The sequence below is a fragment of the Stigmatopora nigra genome, chromosome 1, assembly GCF_051989575.1.
Source record: "Stigmatopora nigra isolate UIUO_SnigA chromosome 1, RoL_Snig_1.1, whole genome shotgun sequence".
In the NCBI taxonomy this organism is placed as follows: Eukaryota; Metazoa; Chordata; class Actinopteri; order Syngnathiformes; family Syngnathidae; genus Stigmatopora; species Stigmatopora nigra.
This window is the reverse complement of record NC_135508.1, coordinates 17,345,602-17,355,000: the sequence shown is the minus strand read 5'-3', so window position 1 is coordinate 17,355,000 and position 9,399 is coordinate 17,345,602. Positions and strand designations below refer to the sequence as shown.

The 9,399-nt window shown below is 40.4% G+C and overlaps 1 protein-coding gene across 2 annotated transcripts in view; it reads left to right on the top strand.

Annotated features, from left to right (window-relative positions):
* Positions 1 to 9,399, top strand: part of gpd2 (glycerol-3-phosphate dehydrogenase 2 (mitochondrial)) — a 13,667-nt gene extending 4,268 nt beyond the window's left edge. The window contains exons 3-18 of one of the 2 annotated variants that reach the window (XM_077726391.1): positions 73 to 90; positions 1,657 to 1,825; positions 1,901 to 2,025; positions 2,103 to 2,200; positions 2,570 to 2,733; positions 3,537 to 3,701; positions 3,782 to 3,926; positions 4,186 to 4,349; positions 4,413 to 4,547; positions 4,625 to 4,800; positions 5,365 to 5,496; positions 5,578 to 5,736; positions 5,911 to 6,023; positions 6,123 to 6,201; positions 6,271 to 6,369; positions 7,531 to 9,399. In XM_077726391.1, coding sequence (XP_077582517.1) covers positions 73 to 90; positions 1,657 to 1,825; positions 1,901 to 2,025; positions 2,103 to 2,200; positions 2,570 to 2,733; positions 3,537 to 3,701; positions 3,782 to 3,926; positions 4,186 to 4,349; positions 4,413 to 4,547; positions 4,625 to 4,800; positions 5,365 to 5,496; positions 5,578 to 5,736; positions 5,911 to 6,023; positions 6,123 to 6,201; positions 6,271 to 6,369; positions 7,531 to 7,656 — 2,067 coding nt within the window. In that variant the 3' untranslated portion in view covers positions 7,657 to 9,399. The remainder of the gene's footprint in view (positions 1 to 72; positions 91 to 1,656; positions 1,826 to 1,900; positions 2,026 to 2,102; positions 2,201 to 2,569; positions 2,734 to 3,536; positions 3,702 to 3,781; positions 3,927 to 4,185; positions 4,350 to 4,412; positions 4,548 to 4,624; positions 4,801 to 5,364; positions 5,497 to 5,577; positions 5,737 to 5,910; positions 6,024 to 6,122; positions 6,202 to 6,270; positions 6,370 to 7,530) is intronic. The other variant, XM_077726399.1, reaches the window with a different exon arrangement.

Sequence of the window (9,399 nt, the reverse complement as noted above, 5' to 3'; positions counted from 1 at the left end):
ACTGTGCCTGCTAATTTGAACTTTGTTTTTGTCCCGTGTCATTAATGTCTTCTCTTCCCTGGCGTGACCCAGCCAACCAAGAATGGATTGGTAAGAAAGAAGCCAATGTTGATGAAATATACCGTAATCATTTTCACAATAGTTTGTAATCATGCATGCCTCTAATCCCAGTAATTCTAATCCCCAGCATTTAACTCTGTGGCGGCATTTGTCCGTCTGCATCATCACAGAAGACAATGATTTTAGTAGCAAATTGCAAAAGCTGGCTCACATTTGCAAGTCAAATGCTGCATGCACTTTCTAGCTGCTTGATGAAATCATTAAGAGAGAGAGAGAAAGAAAAAAAAAACACCAAGAATAAATATTTCATTAGAGGTGAAATGGCACATCTTGGTGTCAGCGGGGGAATTGATGTTGTGATTATGACTTAAAATTATTTGCTAATCAAATGCAAGACATGAATGAATACAATGATTTGTGTTGTTGGTTTTGCAAAGATAAGTAGCATGCTGCAGCAGGTTGTACCCCCTTCCCCCTAAATTCCCCCAGTGCACGTTCTCACTTGGAAGCTAATTACATCAAGAAGAAAGCCTTGACTTTTAGCAGCACTTTACTTGAAAAGAATGAGACATCACAAGCACACAGTAGCAACTTAAATATCTGAACAAGTCCTCCTTAAGCCTAGATACACACAGAATTAATAGTGTTGTGGTTCCATTTACTGAATATAACACGATTATACAAATGTCTGATGGTTCTCACTTCATAAATATAAGTACAAATGAGTTGTGTAAGTTGAATAAAAATTTAACTCCAGGTCAGACCGAATTAAAAAAAAAAAACATCATTACTACCGAATGAATGGAATTTAGTTGTTCTATTTATTAGATATGATATTTTCTTGTAAAAACACTGGATGGTAATCCTGCCATTAATTAGTTTTTTACTGAAGTTAGATCTAATTCCATGAGAAATAGAGAAAACACTAAAAGCATAATGATCAGAAAGTAATGTGACACCTTGACGTATAATCAAACTTGCAATTAAATTTTATTCATATCAATTTTAGACAGTCAACATCCTCAATTAGAGTAACTAAATTCCATCAACTAGCCAAAATAGCTTTTAATGAAAAAAGTAATAAAAGAGGGCATACGAAACCCTATACAATGAAGCACATAATGATAGGTTTTGGTCAAGTCAGAACATGTTTTCACTGCGCTGTACATTGTGTGTGCTTTGCGTGTAAGTCTTGCCGTCTAACTCAAACTCTAATTTGGCATGCAACACAGCTAAAATTCAACTCTGGGACAGTTCAGAACTTGCAAAACTCGTACATTAGGCCATGCAGGTCCATATAATGTCCTCACGTCCCAATAGGGGCGCACCCTACACAGCTCTTCTATCTTGGATACAAAGAAATAGCTTTGAGCATGATCTCCTTTATCATCTCTACCTTATTAATGCTAACAATAAGCATGAAGTCACTAGAATGCTAAAAAAAATGCATTTTGCATTGGGTGTGTGCCCAATGTTTATTTCATTTTAAGATGAGTGTTGCTAAAAGACTAGGCATATCCAACAGAACGACATCAAAACAAGAGTCCATGGGATAATTTATTTTTCTAATTGTCTGCCTGTCTGCATCACGTTCAGGTCCGGTTAACTTACGTGGCAGCAGAAGCAAAACTGAGGGCTCCCTTTGCAGATGGGCTTCCATCGAGGCAGGCACAGCTTGCCTCACTGAAAAGCAAAGACTTTGACGTTCTGGTCATTGGCGGTGGAGCCACTGGTGTCGGATGTGCCTTAGACGCCGTCACACGCAGTGAGACCCCTTAGCTCATCCAGAGCTATTTTTGAATGTTTTTTTTTTTTGAGTATTCCAACCCCTCTTTTGCAGACCTTAACACTGCTCTTGTCGAGAGGAACGACTTCTCTTCAGGGACAAGCAGTCGAAGCACTAAACTCATCCACGGTGGGGTGCGCTACCTCCAGAAGGCCATCATGAAACTAGACTATGAGCAGGTTTCAAACTCACCTTATTGAAACTCCTTGTTTTGTTCTGCATAGTATTTTTCTTGATTGTTCCTTTGCTGAGACAGTACATGATGGTGAAAGAGGCCCTCCATGAGCGAGCCAACCTTCTAGAGATTGCTCCTCACCTGTCAGCACCACTCCCCATCATGCTTCCTGTTTACAAGTACGTAGTCACCTAGGGGAGATTAGATGTGAATGTCAACTGGTCAACTGGTATTTTTGACATGGGTTTGTTTATATGACCATGAAAATCCTTGTGCCAGCCTAAAACAAGCAGTGTTTGGGGTAAAAACATTAAAAAATCTAAACATTGTCTAAAAAAACAAAAATGAGTCTGATATTTGCATATTTTTTCAGTTTTCATGATTTCATAATTTAGCTTTTTTACCAGTCGGTTTACGATGTAAGCACAGCGAGCAGAATGAATTGGATTGATTGAATATTTCATTTGTGGAGACATTCATAAGTAAATGTACCATTGTATGTAGTAGTTTCACCATTGTATTTTGTTTTGTTTTTTAATCTGTCTAAGATGGTGGCAGCTTCCATATTATTGGGCAGGCATCAAGATGTACGACCTTGTAGCTGGGATTCAGTGTTTAAAGACCAGTTATGTCCTCAGTAAGAGCAAAGCGCTGGAGCTCTTTCCCATGTTGAAAAAGGACAAGCTGGTGGGAGCCATTGTCTATTATGATGGTAAGAGTCCAAATTTTCTGGTTAATTTTTCATGTCATTTACTGTATATATACAGACTCTTAAATAGATGATTCCAAGAAATCTTTTACATTAACCAAAACAAAGACTAAAAGTTACCGTTGAAACAAAATCTATTGAAATTGTCCAAAGTATCATGTTGCTTCTGGTCCTTTCTAAACAGTTTGCAGGTTTGAAAGGATGCAATTGTTTGTTATCTGATTGAGTTTGAATGAAGCTAGTCCAATTGCAGGACAAGGGGCATGTAGTATGCATTTGGATTTTATCCCTCCCAAACCACTGAAAACAATATCCCAAGCCATGTGATTGCCCAAAGTGATCGTGGAATTCCTGTCACAGCTTCTCACAGGGAATGGGTGTATGGGTAGTTAGCTGCATTCTGAGAATTTCCTCAGAACAACGTGCAGAGATTTTTTATTGCACATTCCACCCGCATCTGCTCCTGAAAGGCAATAGTAGTGGGGGGTGTTTTGCACGTGATGCCTCTTTTTTTCCTCTCTTTATTGATGCCATCTGGTACAATCACGCTTGTGGCATTTCCGATTCTGACCTTCTCTCGGTTGGTGTGGAGCTGTTGAGGAGCTCTGCAATTGGGAAGGCTCTCTAAGCAACAAATGTCTCTTCCTGTCTTATTCTCAGTAGACAGCCCATTGGCATTTGCCATTTTATTTCATTTTACTTAGTTATAGAGTCAAAATTCAATTCTTGTCACCACCATGTGTTTTGTTTATTCTTGTTCAAGGTGAAATGCAAATCTCCTTTTTAAACTTCCTGTTTCCATACAGGACAGCACAACGATGCCCGTATGAACTTGGCCATCGGCCTCACTGCTGCTCGCTACGGTGCCGCCATGGCCAACTACACTGAAGTGATTCACCTGTTGAAGAAAAAGGACCCACAGACTGGAATTGAAAATGTTTGCGGGGCGCACTGCCGAGACGTGCTCACAGGTGGGAAAAGATTGCCACGTGTAAAGAGAACCCCCCCACTGGTGATCACATGACGACAATCAACAATTTACCTTTGAAAGGAGAGGAATTCGATGTCAATGCCAAATGTGTGATCAATGCCACTGGACCTTTCACGGACTCGGTGAGGAAGATGGATAACCAGGAAAATCAAAACATCTGCCAGCCCAGTGCCGGCGTTCACATTGTCATCCCTGGCTACTACAGGTGAGTCATGTCACCTGTGCAATAATTCACACTAACCTCCAATTATTTCAAAAGACATTTTTTGTCAATACAGTATAAGTATTCTAAGCTTGGACATTTGTATCATGGCAAAATCCAAAAGTCACATTCTTTAAGGATATGTTTTAGAAATGAATACTAAGCAGACAATTTAAGCTGTTGTTTGCGATGGTGAAATTGAATGAGATTGTAGAGCAGGATGTAGAGAGTTTTAAATACATTTCTTTGTGGGGGTACACAGCCCTGACAACATGGGCCTGCTAGATCCCGCTACTAGTGATGGGCGAGTCATCTTCTTCCTGCCTTGGGAGAAGATGACCATTGCCGGAACTACAGACACTCCCACCAACGTAACAGCCCACCCCATGCCCGGAGAGGACGACATCAACTTCATCGATGTAGAAGGTATCGGCTCGGTCACTGGCCTGACGATGTGAGACAATTTAAATGATAAACTTTATCCCGCAGTAAGACGAGGTGACGTGTTGGCAGCTTGGAGCGGAATCCGTCCCCTGGTGACGGACCCAAACTCCAAAGACACTCAGTCAATCTGCCGTAATCACATTGTCAGCATCAGTGACAGCGGATTGGTCACCATTGCAGGTCAGTCCGTCTTTCTGTGTGACCGTGCTGAGAAATGTATTTGTCTTCCATTACTACACTACCTCTTGTGTTTGCAGGGGGAAAGTGGACTACTTATAGATCTATGGCTGAAGAGACATTGGATGCCGCCATTAAAAGACATAACCTCCCAGCTGAGGAATGCAAAACTGTGGGTCTAATGTTGGAGGGTTCCAAGGGCTGGACGCCGACACTTTACATCCGACTGGTGCAAGACTATGGCTTGGAGCAAGAAGTGGGTCATGCTTATTGATTATAAATTCTTAATCTGAAAGCGCTAAGATTTTCTGTTTGTTTCAATTTCTTCTATTTCGTAGAAAGAGGAAAACCAAAGCTATAAACTACTACACCAGCATGTCGGTTTAGAAGGTAGAAGCTGTTGTGTTCTGATACATTGTCTCCTTCCACGTTTTAGTGTCGACAGAAGACTTGACTCATTAAAAACAATTCATTAGTCCACCATCAGCTGCATGCAACTTTTAACCACAGTGTCCCCATTAAATTAAACAGACCTTTCTTTCAGTTGGAAGTGTTTCTGCAGTCTACTTACTCCTTATTAAAGTCGCTCGCAGACGGTACCGAATATTCCTAAAAGGTCACTGCTGATATTTGGACAGTGTTTGCCCTTTTGCATGATGGGAAAAGAAACGATCTGAATAGCAAAAAGCTTTTGTGTATTCTGTCAACGTGACAACTCGACAACATGGCGCCAATAAAATCCATCATTCTTATTAGCCAATGTGAGCAGTCAAGACCAGGTCAACTGAATTAATAAACTAGGTATTTCATGTGTGTTCAGGTGGCGCAACATTTGGCCTCTACGTATGGAGGGAAGGCATACGACGTGGCCAAGATGGCGCATGTCACAGGGCAAAGATGGCCAATCGTGGGAAAAAGGCTGGTGTCAGAGTTTCCATATATTGAGGCCGAGGTGAAGTAGTAGGCTATATATCTCTACAATATGACCACTCCCCCTTGGGAAATACTGACATGAACACGCCATCTCTTGCAGGTGTTATACGCCATAAAGGAATACGCTTGCACCGCCATTGACATCATAGCCCGGCGAACGAGATTAGGCTTCTTGAACGTTCAGGCTGCTGACGAAGCCCTCCCACGCATTGTACAGATCATGGCCAAAGAATTAGGCTGGAGCCAGGAACGAAAAACGGTACTAAAAAGCTCTGGAAAATAGTTTATCCTAAAAACAATGATTTTTTTATTACAACATAATCGGAAAGTAGACAACAACCTCTTCAAAAGATTTCTGAATTGAGAGAGTATTGGCAGAGAAAATAAAACATGGAAACGTGGTACTTTCAATGTGGCATATTTCACAACACAGGCCGAGTTAGAAGCCGCAAAGAAGTTCCTGTATACCGAGATGGGTTACCGATCTCGCTCCGAGCAGTTGATCAAGACATCTGAAATGACTCTGGACAACCAGGAAGTAGCAAGGTACGAGAAGTAGAAGAATAAATTGACTTTGGCTTTGGCATAAGAATGATGAAGGCATGAATAGAATTTAATCTAATCTAACTTTAATGTGGCTGGCAGGTACAAGAAGCGCTTTCAAATGTTTGACAAAGATCGCAAAGGATTCATCACAACAGTTGATCTCCAGCAAGTTCTAGATGTGAGTTTCTTTATCCAAATTTTTCTTTTGCACTGTTATTAAGTCCAACCAATGTCCCTCTTCCAACAGAGTATCAATGTCCAAATTGATGAGAATTCCCTCCATGATATTCTTAATGAGGTGGATGTTAACAAGAATGGACAGATTGAAATAGATGAATTCCTAAAGGTAGGAAATGGCTGGTTACTGTACTTGTGATGGTTGTCATTTTACTTTGGATCCAATTGGAGCACAAAGAAAAAAAACAGGTTGTCTACCTGAGTCCTGCTGTACACAACAGTTGTGAACTCGACTCAACTAGATGAAACCAATTAGGGTGGATAATGTACGACAGGTATAATGAGGGCTGAGCTCCTTTCTCACTTTGGTGACAAGTTGAGAAAAAAAGTCATAAGGTCACATGGTGACAGTGTGTGCTTTTAACTTCATTAGTATAAACTACTCATAAGCACATAGAATATGGTCAATTTTTTCGGGTTAAGCAGGATTTTTGTAGAAAGATTTTCCCTTTTTTGAGAGAGGCAGAGGTAGATTTGTAAAAAAATAAATGTCTCTGAATCTCAATGTTTGTTTTTGCTCATGAGCCCATCCTGTTGGTGGCTGAATGAGAGGCTACAAAAAGGTATGCAAAGAACTGGTGGACGGAAAATAATTCTGGAATGAGTGTGATGGAGTGGCGGCCTGGTGGGGCGAGTGGTTAGTGTATCGGCCTCACAGCTCTGGGATCCTGGGTTCAGCTCCAGATCGGTCTACCTATGTCGAGTTTGCTTGTTCTCCCCTGACCTGTGTGTGTTCCCTCCGTGTACTCCGGTTTCCTCCCACATTTAAAAAAACATTGATTGGACACCAACTATGGGCACTCGGCAGGAGATACCCTGAAGTGGTAACCAGCCAATTGCAAGGAGACAAAGGATAACCATTCATACTCACACTCTTACCTTTTAGACTGTTCAACCAGCCTACCATGCATTTTGTTGGGATGTGGGAGAAAACCGGAGTACCTGGAGAAAAAATACGCAGGCAAGGGGAGAATACAGGAAGGTCAGAACCAATTAGGGATTGAAACCTTGATCTCAGAACTATGAGGCAGACGTTCTAACCACGTCATATCAATTTTGTTTTATTAAAGCCCCAGCAATTAAAATATTATCCAGTTCAATGTTAACGCGCCAGAAAAACAACAAAGGTAGCCGGTGTTGAGTTTAGTGGCGCATGTGAAGGTGGTTAAACCACTCATCCACCATGCATACACCAGATTTCTGTCTGTCGACCCATCTATGTAGTACAGTACATTCATGTTTCTTTTATTTTCTATCATCTGACACTCAGTTGATGAGCGCCGTCAAGAAGGGCCAAGTGTCCGATAGTCGCCTGGCCATCTTAATGAAGTCAGCTGAGGAAACGCTGGATATGAGGGGGCCTGTGACAGTGGACCGCAGTGGGGGTGGAGTCTGAAACAAGGATTTCAAGAAGGTCTCCTGTGAACAACCTCATTGGAATGACAATGCAATCAGAGAGCCGACGGCGGGTATTTGACCAAATCACGAGCAAACCGGCGACGCTCCTGAATGTTTTGCGTGAAATAGAATCCAATGATTGAGATTTGTTTTCCAGAGCCGCCTGTTTTTCTGTGCGTTGATTGGTTCTCTGCATCAGGTGCCTCCAGTATCTCAGAGAGCACAATGTGTCTATTTATAGCATCTTTTTTTAAAAATCAAATCTTTCTATCTTTATAGCTTTATAACTCTCATTTTAAAACTTGAAACTGAATGTTGTGTAAATACATATGGAAATTATTGGAAACTGCATTTTTATTTTACAGGTTGACAATCTCCGGCTAGTAGTACATTTGGTTTAATGCTAGTTTTACTTTTTTCTTACACTCAACCAAACACTTTTCCCATGGAAAATGTATTTTATGTAATCCACCAAACAAAACAAGGCATTGTAGACCTGCAAAGTAAAACGTTTCCAGTTTTTTCTGAACTCAGCGGTACTACTATTCAGGTACTGACTCGTACAAGCACTTCAACGTCTATTTACAGCCAATTCAATGCTGTAAAGGTTCCTATGGCAAGCTAAAGATGTTCACCTGGGTCAACATCTTCTGAAGCACCTGCAATCTACTGATGTTTACAGGTTTTGAGCTTTAGCTGTACGGATTCTGTTATTTAAAAAATTCGCACTTATTTTTTTAACCAGAGAAATTGTTGGCATATAATATAAAGGCATAGAGACATTCACTGGGTTGCAATTGAAACAATGTATTTTATTTTCATTAAAAAAAGGTTGAAAAGGGATTATATATTTTTAATTTTGTGGAAATGCATGCTCTTATTTTAGTGTTGTGACATTTTTTTTTTAAATATCTTAAAGCGGCATTTATATTCTTTACCTCAAAAGTGATCTGAGGAATGCTGTGTGAACTTTGTGCATGTGAGTTGCTCAATTTGAACATGAACTGCACAGTTAATGTTCATTTTACAAAAGATGATATATGTTACCTGTGCCTTCCCATGATGACGCAAAGCCAGTGGGGAATACTCAAGTGTCATCTTTCTACATTTCCAAGGTTTCATGAGCTTTTAGCTGCTTTGAATGTGTCAAATTTGGATTGTTCAACTGCAGAAGCTCAAACTTTTATGCAGCTTTTTGAATGTTATTCATCCATTTGGCCTCCAAGAGCTCATGTCAGCACGTACTTTTTGTATTATAAGTGACACCTCCCACAGTCAACAGTGTTTTTTGAGTGTGTCATCACATTGGGTTTTTTTCATCCATTTCATGAGTGAAGTCCATCACACTGCCAATGTTGCTTGCCAACTCCTGCTCATTGCAAGCCAGTCTTAAATGTGTATTCTAATGTCTCCTTTTGGATGAAATTACAGCTTTATCTCTGCTCAAAGAGAATCATGTTCCATTTTTTTCTTCTCTCCACCACCTGTACTGTAAGAATACTTTTGAACCAGTATTCTGAAGACAACACAATTATCTAATTAAATGTATCTTGTTGCTCGAACAGCTTTGTGTTTTTGTATCATGACATCATACCCACTGGGTACCGTGTGACAAGGCGTCATGTGAGCATGCTTTTGAACATGTAACTCAACTATTGGATATCGGACTGGTAACATGAAATGCAGTGTTTTACTCACTTTGCTACAATAAAATGAGATTTTCAGATTTCTTATTGAATAA